General features: G+C 39.1%; 1 protein-coding gene across 1 annotated transcript in view; it reads right to left on the reverse strand.

Annotated features, from left to right (window-relative positions):
• Positions 1 to 13,088: 13,088 nt before the first annotated feature.
• Positions 13,089 to 15,999, reverse strand: part of PAK2 (p21 protein (Cdc42/Rac)-activated kinase 2) — a 55,128-nt gene continuing 52,217 nt past the window's right edge. Inside the window, exons 13-14 of the mRNA XM_015562476.1 lie at positions 15,535 to 15,672; positions 13,089 to 14,466 (exon numbers count right to left, since the gene is read on the reverse strand). Of these exons, the coding sequence (XP_015417962.1) occupies positions 14,380 to 14,466; positions 15,535 to 15,672 (225 nt within the window). The 3' untranslated portion in view covers positions 13,089 to 14,379. The remainder of the gene's footprint in view (positions 14,467 to 15,534; positions 15,673 to 15,999) is intronic.

Genomic DNA, 15,999 nt, shown 5'->3' on the forward strand with positions numbered 1-15,999 from the left:
GAAACTGAGACGCCGAGATTGCAGCGGCTCTACAAAGCGGGGTTGAGACTTCTGTTCAGCTCCCTCTGAAATGTTTACCTTAGACGGGTAGGGCCGACCGCCACAACCTATGGTCCCACCCTCCGCTAATCCCTTTTGCTAAGTTCAAGGCATTCCAGCTCCCAGGCTTTTCTTCTGGTTCTCCCATGGCGCGGCCTCTCCTCACCTGAGAACAATGTCACCGGCGGACGGAGCCCGGATGCACGCACTGTAGTCGCCCCCGCACCAAATAGTGACTGGGCTACAAGTGCTAAGTCTGTGCAGTAACTCTGTTGCTCTTTCAGACGAGAGAGGAAAGTGGCATCAGCCTGATAGGTAGCAGCACTATTCACTGAACATTTTTTTTCCGAATTATAAGAGAAAATGTATCTAGCAAGCCGGAGGTAGCGGGGCGGTTGGTGTGGCTCGGTGGTTGAGTGCACAAGCCTCGGTTTCCCGCTTGATCCCCTGTAGGGGGCGTGCAGGAGGCAGCAAATGAATGATTCTCCTTGATGTGTCATCTCTCCCTCTCTGAAGTCAACATCTACATATCTACATATAGACATATATCTATACATGGCTATCTCTGTATATAAAGAGCCAGGGTCTGTAACATCCGAAATGACCAGTCGGACCACCAAACACCAGGCTAGGGAGCTGAGGGAGCAGGATCTGTGGGCCCCCAGCCACCTGCAGCATGTAGGCCGAGAGGAGGGGGCTGTGGGCTCACAGGCATGGCGGGGTGGGGCTGTGGAGGCTGAGGAGCCTGGCAGGATGGGTCAGCATGGAGCTTCCAGGGTGGCTGAGGCAGAGGAGCGGGTTGGGGGCTGTGAGCATGGAGCTTTGCTGGGCGGCTGAGGCAGAAGAGGGTGGTGGGGGGTGGGCAGCAGAGGCCAAGGAGCTTTGCGGGGCAGGGGCTGTGAGCGTGGAGTTTCACGGGGCAGGGGCCATGGAGATGGAGGAGTGACGCTGGGCAGTGGACATGGCCCTAGTTGCAGCTAGGCCTGGGGAACCCGCATGATTTAATCCTGCGCTAGGCCTCTAGTCCTATATAATAAAAGGGTAATATGCAAATCGACCGAATGGCAGACGACCAGTCATTGTGACGCACACTAACCACCAGGGGGCAGACGCTCAACGCAGGAGCTGCCCCCTGGTGGTCAGTGCACTCCCACACTGGCCAGCGCAGTGTCGGTGGCCGGATCCTCTCCCATGTCCGCGGCAGCACTAAGGATGTCAGGCCCGCTCCCCGCAGGACATCCCCCGAGGGCTCCCGGACTGCGAGGGGGTGCAGGCCGGGCTGAGGGGGACACACACACACACACACACACACACACACACACACACACCAGTGCACAATTTTGTGCACCAGGCCTCTAGTATATCTATATTTGTAAAGGCAGCATAGAAGTGAGCTTAGAAGAAATGGGCTCAGGAAACAAAGCACTGAGGCAAAAGAAGGGGCCAAAGGTAACGGGATGAGACAGGTGCTGGCCTGCTCCCCAGAGGAAGAGCGCCCATTGAACATTTTTTAATCCTCACGCGAGGATATGTTTGTATTAATTTAAGAGAGATTGAAAGGGAGGTGGAGAAACATCCATATGAGAGAGAAACATCCATATGAGAAAGAAACATCCATTGTTTGCGTCCCGTATGTGGGGATCAAACCTCTAACCTGGGTATGTGCCCAGACCTGGAATCAAATCAGTGCATGGTTGGTGCTCCAGTCAACTGAATCACACCAGCAAGGGCTGAACCGTTTTGGAATGCAGACATACCAGTAGTCTTTCTCTTGCAAGACCTCAGTCTAATTGTGGGGAAAGTGACAAATAATATAATGCAACATCCTGACAGCTAGAAAATAAATTCAATTTTGGACATACTCGATTATAAATAGAGTGGAGGTAGGTACAATGGAATACCAAGGGTTGGGTGCTAGGAGCCTTGTGCCCCACGTGCAGGCAATAAGGGTGTGCATTGACTATAAAGAAGACCAAAACAATAGTAAACCTGACTACAATGTGGCTTGCTTTAATTATCACTTATTTTCATACACCCTTCAAGAACTGCTTGGTGTTTATAACAATATCTAGATGTAATAGAAAAAGCTAAGTTTTCTTTTGGGAAAGGGACTTGGATTGAGAATGCTTTTTATCTGAATTGCTGAAATTAAAAAAAAAAGAGAATGTATTCTTGTATTACTTGTGTACGTGAAGAAAATTTTATAGAATAAAAAGGATTACAGGGACATGAGCCTTCTGGAGCACTTGGAAGTCAGGAAGATACCTAACCTTGTTTTCTCCCTATAAGAATGTGGCTTTGCTGACACCAAGTCTGACTCAAGAGCTAGGGGTCAGCCCTAACTGGTTTTGGCTCAGTGGATAGAGCATAGGCCTGCAGACTGAAAGGTCCCAGGTTCGATTCCGGTCAAGGGCATGTACCTTGGTTGTGGGCACATCCCCAGTAGGAGGTGTGCAGGAAGCAACTGATCAATGTCTCTCTCTCATTGATGTTTCTCTCTATCCCTCTCTCTTCCTCTCTGTAAAAAAATCAATAAAATATATTTTTAAAAAAGAGTTAGGGGTCAGATATTTCAAAACAAATTGTTTTATCTAAATTCTTCCAGAATGGTGGTTCAAACCGGAATATAGCAAGGTAGTGGCAATAATTTGGTTTCTTTTTCACTTTTCACCATCACCTGGATCTTTCAGACTATCAGTGGCAGCAGTGTCCTCTAGAGGGAACTTGGGCTTGGAAAAACCATGAAAAGGCCATTTGCTCTGGTGAAGTGGGTCATTTCTTTTCTTGCTCTAGGTGGCTGCCTCCCCCCATTAAGCTAAATCACTACAGCAAGTATTTATAGCAGGCTCTTCCCACTGATGGATTACTAAATGTGCAACACTGCAGCTATATTTAAATTGCATTTGTTTTCATAAGCTATGTAAACATTCCTTCAAAATCAGCTACAGGCCTAGTAAACTGAAAGTTGTTTCCAGTTAACTCAGAAGAGTTGAGTAATGAAAAAGGCTGAAATTCTAGCTGGGTAATGTTGAGCAAATTACTTAACCTCCCTGGCCCTTTTCCTTCCTTCTAAAAAGGAGCACATTAATCTGTCAGTGATGCAGTATCAAAGGAGACACAGATGTGGAAGCCCTGTAGAAATAATAGGGGATACCATAGATGTTTTTTATCTCCTCCAATATCCCTATATTGAGACCTACCCCGCTATGTGATAGTATGAAGAGGGGGGGCCTTTGGGAGATGATTATGTCAAGAGGGTGCCTTAGAGAGCTCCTTTGCCCTTCCACCATGTGAGAAGAACACAGCAGCCTACAGCCAGGAAGCAGGCCCTCACCAGACATCAAATCTTACCAGCTTCTTGATCTTGGCCTTCATAGTCTCAATACGGTGAAAAATCAATTTCTGTCGTTTATAAGCCACACAGTATATAGCATTCTGTAATAACAGCACAAATGGAGTAAGCTATAGAAATTGAGATTGTGCAGTTTTCACATGCAAGCTATGGTGGCCACTGTTATAGACTATGCACCCATTCCCCCTTCTTTACTAATAAGTCTGATTTTTGCCTGGTAAGGCATCAAATGGCAGTTCTGACCAATGAAGTTGAGGGTTTCTGGGAAAACTCGTACTTTCTTGATGTAAGCATTATTCTGTTTTCCTTTTTGCCTTTTAATCATCCTCTCTTCTTCCTGCCTGACACCTGGACAAGAGGATGGAGGTGCAGTAGCGATCTTGCATCTTGTGGCAACAGGCATCAAGATAGGCCTACATGCTAAGAATGACGGAGTGAAAATACAAGCCTAGGTTGACTACACTGGACTTCCTTTTTGTGTGAGTTAAATAAGTCCCATTTGGTTACAGTCTCTTTTGGGTACCTGTTAGTTACATCAAACTTATTAGTATACGGGGTGGGCAAAATTAGGTATTGTGTAAGTACCCACTTTTGTTGGATAAATTACCAGCCATCATCACCTAAAAGATAAATGATATGAAATAATAATAAACCTACTTTTGCCATCCCCTGAATATATAAACCAATACCCAAAGTATATTTTTCTTTTTAAATCCCCTTCAGGAAAATGACTAAACTATAATGTTGCTTGCTTCTGCAGCACATAGACTGAAGTTGGAACAATATAGAGATTAGCATGGTTCCCGCACAAGGATGATACACAGGTGCGTGAAGAGTTCCATATTAAAATAAACAAACCTATAATGCACAGTGTCTCATAGTTCAAGTTATGTATGATATACAATACTATAAAATATGCAAATTCATAAGGTTACTGAACAAGAATGTATTGGAGCCTTCTTCATATAGTACTCGCAATATACTTCCTTACGATAAATTATGAATACATTTTTTAAAAGGTGAGAGGTGGGAAAAGGGGCAAATAGCTCTGTGCAGCGTTCTTAGTTCTCCATCTGCTACTGGATTATCATAAAGGACTGTCCAATGGGTATAGTCTATGAAAAAGGTAAGCAATGATAGATCACATTTATCAAATGCTTTACTCCGTGCTAGGCACCATTCTAAACATTTTATGTGAAATTAATTCGACCCTAAAAACTACCCTATGATGCAGGCTCTTTTATCACTCCCCCAAAAGAAACAAAAAATAACCAATTCACAGTAACAATTTCAATTTTTAGTACATTCTATTAAAATAGCATGGTTACTGAAAATGTAACTAGTCCTCTCACTGGCAGCAAAATTTTAAATTATACAGCCTATTTTTATTTAGAAGAAGCCCCCAGGTTCAAACTGACTATATAAAACCAAGGGGAAAAAATTTTTTTGCAATGCTTACTGATGAAGAAATGTCCTCATGAGATAATACCTTGGGTCAGCTGTACTTTGTCATTAAAAAAAACAAGACATACTAAAACAGGACAGAGTAGGCACACAATTGAGTGGATCAGTAGTAAGGTATGCATAGATGAAAGTGAGAAAGTATTTACTTGGCTGACAATGCAAGTAATATGAAAGTGGCTGATTCATATTTCCTAGTCCATGGCCTAAACTTATTTTTCAGGGACACCTTCGTCTTGGACAAGAAAACGAGTGCCATCAAAATAGTGACAATGTCTTGTAGAAACTCATATGGTTGAGGTATTTTTAGTTTATTTGAAAAACAAAGCTCTTCAACAGTTATTAGCAGAAAAACTTAAAGTATCCTGAAGTGTAAGGAATATTGAATGTGATTAAAATGTGTTTTAATTTCAACTAAAACCTCCTTAAAGATTTGAATGACAATAAAGCAATCAGAATCAGATTGCACTGTTATACATTCCTTAACCTTATGACTCAGATAAAATAGTTTGTAAAAATGGTACATTTCTGTTTTTAAATATAGAAGTCAAAGTGAAGTAATTCATTAAGAAAGAGAAAAAACATTTTTTGGCAATGCTTTCATGATGTATATGGTACTGTTTCTCCATTTTGATTTTTTTTTTAAAAAGGCAACACAACTAGAACAAGATATTTTCAACTGCTAAAGGACCCAAACTGGATGAATTGATATAAGGCAATGTGACAGGTAGCTCTTAACAGGTATAACAGAAATTATATATCCACATAATTGTTGTTCCTTTCAAAATACTCAACCCCTGAGTTACAAAGTTATATATAAAGAATATATAGCCCTAGTCGGTTTGGCTCAGGGGGTAGAGCGTTGACCTGCAGACCAAAGGGTCTCAGGTTCGATTCCAGTCAAGGGCATGTATCTCAGTTGTAGCCTCCTCCCCGGCCTGGGCCCTGGTTGGGTGCGTGCAGCAGGCAACCAATTGATGTGTTTCTCTCACATCAATATTTCTCTCTGCCTTTCCCTCTCCCACTTTTTCTGAAAATCAATGGAAAAATATCCTTGGGTGAGGAATTAAAAAAAGAAAAATAAATATATAAATAGTGATATTTACATGTAACTTATTTCCTGAACATATTTTTCTAGAAATATAAATTTTTAGTCTCTTTCTTTAAAAGATGTATAAGTAAAATTGTTATAATCAGGATTATAGAGTTGATAAAAATCTCTTTATAAAGACATAGGTAATCATCAACTCAATCCCTGATCAAGAATCTACATTTGATATAAGCATAACCAATGGACGCAGACAACAGGGGGTGAGAGTGAGGGCATGATTGGGGGGGAGTGGGGGTGACAATGGGGAGATAAGGACAAATATGTAATACCTTACTCAATAAAGAAAAAAAAAAGAATCTACGTTTGTTTTTTAAGGCCAAACTGGCTTTCTCCACTACTTAGCACATTCCTAGATAAGCCTTTCTCCTTTGGGTGTCCATGCTAACAAGCTCAAAGAACGAAAACACTTCAAGATTAAACAAAACTACCAGGAAGGCAAATCTGTTATTCAATGTACATTACAAACTGTGAAGAACTTTTTAAGTATTTGCCCTTGTTGTCACCACTCTCCCCGTCCAATAGTTGCTTGCATATTGTGTATTCAATGGTGAAAGCAGAATCCTACTAAAAGCTTACCAATTTGATACCAACACATCACATTCTGAACCTTAGCTCAAATAAATGCCTGGTCATATAATCTTTTTAAAAGCTAGGAATAAATGGGCTCTATTTCACAATGAAGTCTCATAATAAGTAGAACCTCAGGAATTCTCAAAAACACCAGTGAGCACACTGGCTAGCAGTTCAGGGAGTCATCTTTTTGATGGTTTGAGAATCACCTGGAATTCAGCAGACATTGGTGATGTTGGTAAGGGTAGTTTCAATAACATGTTGAGGACAGACACGACATGCCAATGAAGAGGAAAACAGTAACTGTTCTCTTTCCAGAAGTTTAATTAAGAAAACTCAGAGGAAATTTGTTTTAAAAGGAAGATATGCTGGGTTTGCTGAGGTTGAGAGAGTGTGTGAAGGGTGAGCTGGGATAAGTGAGAGTGGCCTGAGGACATGGGAGATGGCGAAAGATGGAGAACAGATTTTTGGTGGGGTTAGCTGCTGAGATGAACATCTTCCATTGTGACCAAAAGGAAGGAGACAAAGAAAGAAAATTGTGGTGATAGGGTAGAAGGTGTTGAGATGGTGGAATAAAGGAGTTGGGAGAGAACCTGGAGAAAAAGGAAGGGAAAAAATCCTAGGAGCAAAATGAGAACTGAGAAATAATCAATGTGTAAATAAGTTAGTACTTTAGTGCAGTGCCAGTGCTATACTAGTGTTGTTACAGAAACATCATTAATCTGGGGCATTCATTAGACATCTGTGAAAAAAAATCTTTATGTGACTTAAAAAATACACAAGTTGAGACTTGGGGAAAAAAAACAAACACTTGAAAAAAATGACCTATTATGGCTTGAATGTTTACATCTCCCAAAATTTATATGAAGTCCTGTATTGGGATTTGAAGATGGAGCCTTTGGGCGATAATTAGCATTAGTTGAGGTCATGAGGGTGGGGCCTCACAATTGGTTACTGTCCTTAGGAGACACTAGAGCAGTGGTTCTCAACCTTCCTAATGCCGCAACCCTTTAATTCAGTTCCTCATGTTGTGGTGACCCCCGACCATAAAATTATTTTTGTTGCTACTTCATAACTGTAATCTTGTGTTATGAATCATAATGTAAATATCTGATATGCAGGATGTATTTTCATTGTTACAAATTGAACATAATTAAAGCATAGTGATTAATCACAAAAACAATATGTAATTATATATGTGTTTTCCGATGGTCGTAGTTGACCCCATGTGAAAGGGTCGTTCAACCCCCAAAGGGGTCGTGACCCACAGGTTGAGAACCGCTGCACTAGAGAGATTGCTCTCTCCCTATGTGTTCATATAATGAGGGGGTCCTCTAAACACACAGCAAGGTCACAGCCCATACACACCAAGACACCTCAGAAAAAAACCTAACTTGCTGGCATCTTGACCTGGGACTTGAGCCCCTGAACTGTGAGAAATAAATTTATTGATTAAACCACTTGGCCTATGGTATTTTGTTATGGCAGCCTGAACTGACCAAGAAAAAATGCTTACAATAAATACCTCAGGAAAGATATTGAATTTGTGAATAAGAACAGAAGGCTGTAAAAAGGGAGATCAGAAAACAAGAATGAGCTTTTGAAAATTAAAAATGTGATGCCTGACATACGTTCGAAAAAAGGATCAGAGGTCAAATCAAGAAAATTCTCTCAGAAAGTTAAAAACAAAAGGCAAAGAGATGGTAAGCAGGAGAGAAGATAAGAAAGACAGATGATTAATGCTGCAATTCCAGAAAGAAATATTAGGGGGGCGGGAAGAGTGTGGTTATTAAATAATACAAGAATTGCCCAGACTGAAGGAAATGAGTCTGTGACTACGACAGCCTACCAAATGCCCAAAGCTAATTAAAACATATGCACCATCACCAAGGCACTTCATGGTAAAAACTTAGAACAAAATCTCCTGAAGCAGAAAAATGGGTTACATACAAAGATGTTATTAGAAATAGCAGGTTAAAAGAAGTAGTGACTTTGCCCTGGCTGGTTTGGCTCACTGGATAGAGCGTTGGCCAGGGGACTGAAGGGTCCCAGGTTCGATTCTGGTCAAGGGCATGTACCTTGGTTGCAGGCACATCCTCAGTAGGGGGTGTGCAGGAGGCAGCTGATTGATGCTTCTCTCTCATGGATGTTTCTAACTCTATCCCTCTCCCTTCCTCTCTGTAAAAAATCAATAAAATATATTTTTTAAAAAAGTCCTCTCATTAAAAAAAAATAGTAGTGACTTCAAAATTCTCAAGGAAGATGATTTACAACCTAAAATCCTGTAGTATCCTTAAATATGAAACTAGCTTTCTCAGAGAGGATACATATAGGTAAGATATGTATCCTCTCTGAGAAAGCTAGTAAAAGAAGTACTTCTCCAAAATAAGGAAACAAACCAAGCAATTAGATATGGCAGTCAGGAAACAAAGGCTTTAACTCAGGAGAAAAGTGAAACTGAGTTTCAGATGCCAGAGGGGCAAAAGGCCTGGAGAGCAGCAGCCCAGCCTACAGCCCCAGTCAAGTTCCAGGAAAGGAGGAGGTGCACTATTTGAGACTGTTTAGAAAATAGTTTCAGAGTGCTTTTGTAATTTTGTTATGATTTTGGGAAAACTTAGTGATAGATCAGGGTTTGATTCCCAGTCAGGGTACATGTCTTTGGTTGCAGGCGATTTTCTCTTATTTATGTTTCTCTCCCTTTCTGAAATCAATAAAAAAAATTTTTTTTAAAGGTGAAGATTAATGCATGCTAAAAACAGCTCAAATTTAAAAATAGGTGCTTCTGTGGAGGACTTGGCAGTGGGGAAGTTTAAAGCGTGGAACTAACAGTTTATTACAAGTCCTTTAAGATTAGTATTAATTTTTTAAAAGGATTAAAACAATTTTTTTTTATTGCTTTTTAGAGAGGGAGAGGGAAAAAGAGAAACACTGATATGAGAGTGAAACATCGATTGGCTGCCTCCTGCACGCCTCCGACCAGGGATCGAGTGGTAACCTGACCAGGAATCAAACCGGGAACCTTTTGGTGCACTGGGCAGCACCCAAACAAGTGAGCCACACCAGCCAGGGTGGATTATTATTTTTTAAAAAAAATAATTTTATTGATTTTTCGCAGAGAGGAAGGGAGAGGGAGAGTTAGAAACATCGATGAGAGAGAAGCATCGATCAGCTGCCTCCTGAACACCCCCCACTCAGGATGTGCCTGCAACCAAGGTACATGCCCTTGACCGGAATCGAACCTGGGACCCTTCAGTCCGCAGGCTGACGCTCTATCCACTGAGCCAAACCGGTTACAGCTAATTTTGGTTTTTGATAGTGAACTCTCCATACTGAAGCTGTTCTCCATGTCAGGGTATCGAACATTCCTACTTCAAAGCCTATAATGAAGTGCTATCTTAAAGTATTGTACTTTCAAAGTTCTCTTGGTGCATTTAACACAGAAATGCTGGTATGATTCTTATTACTTCAGTCAGGTAAGCATTAGGATTTCAGGCCAAGTTACTGGAGGTATCTAATGGATCAGAAGTGTTTTAACTGGGTCTGATAGCCAGAACATTTCTAAGAAATTTATTCGGAACCTGGTTTAGAAGAGGGAAGGCTCATGCTTACTACCCATAATTCTAGAAGGCTTTCTCATTTGGACTTTGTAATACATTAAAAATGGTGCCATGACATGTTTGAAAAAACATTTATCTTTAAAAATATTAGAATGTTCTTGAAAACCTATTCACTTATTCTTTTAAGGTACATATTCTAATTTAAAGAAGTTTAGGAAAGGGAAAAATAAACATAGAAAAGTTTATTTCTAGCCCTGAAAGAACAAAATTATTGAACAAAGTCATCAAATACAGCAGTTAATGTCAATGAAACAATTAAATAATTGAATGGGATTAAATTAAAAATAGAATATAAAATTTGAAGACAAAACAGAAAAGCTGCTTTCACTTAATTACATTTCTATTTACCAAGACCAAAAAAAAAAGTAACAAAAAATGTTCAATTCCAAATATGTAATTCTCTGCTTTTCTTAATACAGAATGAAAATTTGCTTGACAAATTTTCATACATTTCTTTCTCCCTCTCATTTGGCGACTTTCTAGAATGGTGAATGAGAGACTTCAGTTCTCTCAAGGCCAGGCCAGTGCTTGGTTCTCCTTTGTATTTCCCACAGTATCTACCACACTGTCTTTGCCCAAGTGGTCAATAAATGAGTTGAGGAAAAAAATCGTATGTGTGTGTTTTTGTTCCTTTCTTAGACACATGTACTGTGGAAAAATGATTTTTTAATTGTTTAAATATCTGTTGTGGGAGCAACAGACAAGGAAGGCAATCTTTTTTTTAATATTACTATGAAATTCCACCATTAAAAATCCCCAAATTGAGTACTAATCTGAATTTTGACTATATGCTAGAATTGATTTTTTGACATTTCACTAGATATGGACCTCGGTATATTTTAAAATTATTAGATTAAAAAAATGATACAAATTCTTTAAGCACTCACTTTTTTCTAACTATAACTACTGCTTGATCAGATCTAATATTATTCTGGTTAGAATACAGTATATTTAAACCAATGTGCTTATGTGAGCCCTAAAAAAAATACTCATAGGTTTTAAATTGCTTACTAAAGGCACATGTTCATTTAGGACAGGTGGTAACTAGATAAGCAGCTTCATATTTATATATGGAAGGAAAGAGAATTTATATTGTGTGCCAGGCAGTCAACACATGAAGACAGAGTTGTCTTAGTCTTGGTTTCTGATGCTATCACAATTACTCTACTTGTTTACTATTCTAGGTAGGATGAAATACTCAGTATTTTCATGGTGTCCCAGTTAAACTGTCCTCCAAAGCAGCAAAAGGATCAAAAGGAGAAGGAAACTTTAAGAATGCTAGAGTCTAAAATAGAATAAATAAGTACAGTAGTAATACTATCCTAGTAACATGAAGACTAAAGTAACTTTTAGATTTCAATGGGAATTTTCTTTCTAAAGTGATGACAAAATGGGTGAGAACAAAAGGCAGTATTTAGAAAACATGAACCTTGATTCAGATATAATTTTTCTTTCAATAAGATCTAAACATTTTAATTTATAATTAACTAATAAATCACAATTCCATATTGCTTTTAAGATTATTCTGTTTAAAAATGACACATTTCAGAATTAACCAAAGTATATTTCTATTACAAGTTAGTTTATCCAAGCAAGTAAAGAATAAACCACAGTGTAGCTCCCTTAACCTAGGAGTCAGGTTTTAATGACAAAGTCCGTTGCCAGCAATGGACATGCAGGTAACCATCAAAAGTTGTAAAATACAAATCCCAAACTGCTCCTATAAATTGAAAAGACCTTTGTTGAGTCATAGGAATAAAAATGGGGCATTGGCACTGTATTCAATGAATATGGTCTTTACGACTTATATAGGGAAGTGCCATCTAGAGTGGTCATGATGATCACAGTCTTATCGAGTTGGTTTTCATTGGTAGCATCTTCTTCACCATACTCCATCCAGACTATTTACAAAGAATGTTCAAATCTGGAATTCAAAGGCAATGTAGCTTTCCACCAGAAGTAAACTGGCTTGTTTCTGTAATTTAATAGTAACTATAGAAGGCCAATATAATCCAGAGAAATATGAAATCAAAAATCAAATGAAAAACAGAGACCATTAAGTGCTCTAGATAAAAGTCTCATAAACTATTTTATCTTTTTTAAAAAAAACCTTCCTGTGCTATCAATAAAGAACAGTCATTTCTATCCTTATACCTATATCTTATACACAGATGATGGGAATGATAGGAAATAAAATGGTATTAGTTCCCCGCCCAATGTACTCCAAAACATCAAAATCATTTTTATTCATGATTTGTACTATTACACAATGGCAAGTAGTTATGAGTTTAATCAGGAGAATGGTAGGAACATTCCCATGTTCCAGAACCAAATCACAGATGTTTCTCTTTTATGTGCCTCTTGGCATGCCAGAAGGGACAATACTGCATCCAAATGCAAAACAAATGAAAAAAAAAATGAGAGGAAGAAGAGAGGAAGAAGAGACAGAGCGGGGAGAAGGAAGAGAGGGCACTCTAATAATTAATGCTACAGGTCACAGACCTTTTAAAATCTTTAAAATTAAAAAAAAAGGTATTGCTATCAACAATAACATTTCATGTTTCTTTCTCCAGTTTTTTACATGAATGTTATTTCCTTATTTGAAAAAAATCCAAAAACTCAACATCTTAAATGATCCATGAATTTATCAAGAAGTACTTTATCACTTAAGTTCTCAGATAGTACAATGTTGGTAATAATACTGCACCCAAATGCAAAACAAATGAAAAAAAAAATGAGAGGAAGAAGAGAGGAAGAAGAGACAGAGAGGGGAGAAGGAAGAGAGGGCACTCTAATAATTAATGCTACAGGTCACAGACCTTTTAAAAACTTTAAAATTAAAAAAAAAAAGGTATTGCTATCAACAATAACATTTCATGTTTCTTTCTCCAGTTTTTTACATGAATGTTATTTCCTTATTTGAAAAAAATCCAAAAACTCAACATCTTAAATGATCCATGAATTTATCAAGAAGTACTTTATCACTTAAGTTCTCAGATAGTACAATGTTGGTAATGGTTTGGGAACAATGTTTATAACAAATCTGTAGTTTACTGGTCAGCAGTTCCATCTCTATGTACTGATAATTCTCTTTCATCAATATAATCTCAGCTAGTTATTTTAGAGCTCACCAAGGTTCAAGACTCTCACTTTGTCTCTACTAGCTCCAAATATTTTTCTCCTTTAAACTGAAAAAAAGAGTTAATTTTTAAAATCTGAAAAGTCAATGGTTATTACAGTATTTACCATGGGGGGTGGGGGCAGTAGGGTGACAGAGGGTTAATTAAAAAAACAAACTAAAATTACAACATATACAGAAACTTATTTCCAAAATGAAGGGGAAATAGGAGAAGGGGAAAGTAGCGGCACTAACAAAAGTTGGAACAAGAACAAATCACTGATTTCAGAAGCCATAGCTGAAGAGGAAACAGTCAAAAAGGGAACTGTAAAGATGGAGAGTCAATGGGATTCTTTTTCTGTCTCAATGATTTAGTTATAAATATAGATTATTAGTCTTCTCTCTATACATGTAACAAATGCCAAACATTTCACTACCATGAAATTTCTAAAACTGACTTTCACATTTGTTAAAAAAGGTAAAAATCACATACTTTTCTTCCCTTCCCCCAGTTCAAATTCTGAACTGAAATATTACATGTACAATAGCTGGTTCTAACTTCTATACAAAGTTAAACCATATCAAGCTCCTTTGCCAATATAAGGAGCTACATAATTTCTATCAAACTTGCCTCAAATTTAGGCCTAAGAAAAACTTCTCAAAGCAACTCAAAAGGAGCAAGTCAAGGAAAAAGAAAGCTACAAAGAGAGAAAAGCTAGCAGATGAAACAAATACTCTGAAAAACTCGAATCTACTATTCAAGTACTGAAAATACCCCCAAAGGGACAATGAATGTGATCTATTACAATGAACTCAGCAAAATAAAAGGCAAATCTCTAGCATGATAAATGGCCCTAATGGGCTGTTTGCAGAAAGAAGTAAGGCTAGTGATTCAGTCCACAATTCCTTTTGGACCCTAAAGAAGGGATTCAATAGAAAGTTGTCATTCTGTTTTGTAATTTTCTCTTGGTTGTCTTCAGGAAGTAGTAGTTTGCTTTTTTCCTCCATGTTATGCAGGCCATTTCCTTAAACCCCAAAGAGTAATAATTTTCATATATTAAAAGACTTCTTTTAGAAAATGGAAAAAGAATATGAGGCCATGGCAATGATGTTAACGATTACTCTTCATTGCTTCTTTAGCTGCCATAATCAGTGGTGTCAAACTAGATAATGGTTTGGCCAGTTTCAGGAAGGGATGCTGCCAGAAAGAGGGGAGAAAAAAAAAGTATAAATGTCACCAGTTTAGAAGCTAAATATTTCCTTTCAATTAAAGACTCAAAGATTTTAATGGACCACAATTTATTTAATAAACACATATTTCATCCCTGCATAAAATCAGCATAACCAATACATTGCTTTTATAGTTGAAAGCATAGTCTTTTTAGTTTTTCTAATATTATAAAATCTCAGTTAAATGTCCCAGATACTCATGCTAGCAAAGAACTGGCCTGAAAATTAATAACATGCAAAAACTCATATGCTTATTATAACTAGAGGCCCGGTGAATGAAATTCATGCATGGAGGGCGTGGTGGTGGTGGTGGTGGTGGTGTCCCTCAGCCCAGCCTGTACCCTCTCCCTCTCACAATCCGGGACCCCTCGGGTAGGGTCCCTAGGCCTGGCCAGTGATCAGGGCCTATTGGACTTTCCTTCCCCAGGCAGCTAGCAGCTGGCCCTGCCCCCACCGCTGCCACTGTTTGCCATCTGTGTGGCACTGTCCCCCCTCCCCTGCCACCGGTCACCTCCCTCTGTGGGTGACAGCCATGCGGTGCGATCACTTGGCTGGCCCCGCACACTGGCCACAGCATCGCTGGCTGGTGGCCTGGCCTCCCTCTATGGGGCGAGATCGATCACCCAGCAGAGGGTGGTCGATCACCCAGCAGAGGGAGGCCCCACCCACCCGACATAGTGCCACCAGCTGGGTGGCCTGGGCCTCCCTCTACGGGGCAATGGTGGGGCAATGGTGGGACCTCCCAACCAATTGCATCGCACCCACCTTGGCTGACCTGGCACCAGTGCATGTCATAGCATGGTAGTCTGGAAGGTCTGGACAGTTGTTCTGCTATTCTGTCATTTGGCTGATTTGCATATTACGCTTTTATAATTATAGATAGACATTTTATTTCCAGCAAATAAAATCTTAAACTGCGGCAGCTGCCATACTTCTAGTGATGAATGAGCAGTGAAATAACAGACCTATGTAAACTTTCTATTTGTTACTCAAAAAAGCCAACTTTTTCCAAAAATATTATCATTTCCAAATTCACCTGTAACAATTCTTTGGCTGACCCCCTTTTCTCCACATCCATCTCCAAACATCGATTTAAGAAATCCCGAAATATTGGGGAAAGTTTCTCTGGGTTCTGAAGTTCTGGAGTTCCATTAGTTGCTATCAGGTACAAGGCCTAAAAAAGAGAACATCTTTTATATTCTTAAGGTAGTAACTCAACAAAGTGAGAGAGCACTTGATAAAAGGTTTATGGATCTTTTACTTCTGTAAAGACAATCACCATAAATACTAAAATGAGGTTAGTATTATTTCTATCAACTTGGATAATTTTTCCTTTATTTTATTTTTTAAAATATATTTCTTTATTGATTTCAGAGAGGAAGGTTGACAGAGAGAGATAGAAACATTAATGATGAGAGAGAATCATTGGTCAGCTGCCTCCTGCACGCCCCCCACTGGGCATCAAGCCCACAACCAAGGCATGTGCCCTTCACCGGAATCG

Source organism: Myotis davidii, unplaced genomic scaffold, assembly GCF_000327345.1.
Source record: "Myotis davidii unplaced genomic scaffold, ASM32734v1 scaffold571, whole genome shotgun sequence".
NCBI lineage: Eukaryota > Metazoa > Chordata > Mammalia > Chiroptera > Vespertilionidae > Myotis > Myotis davidii.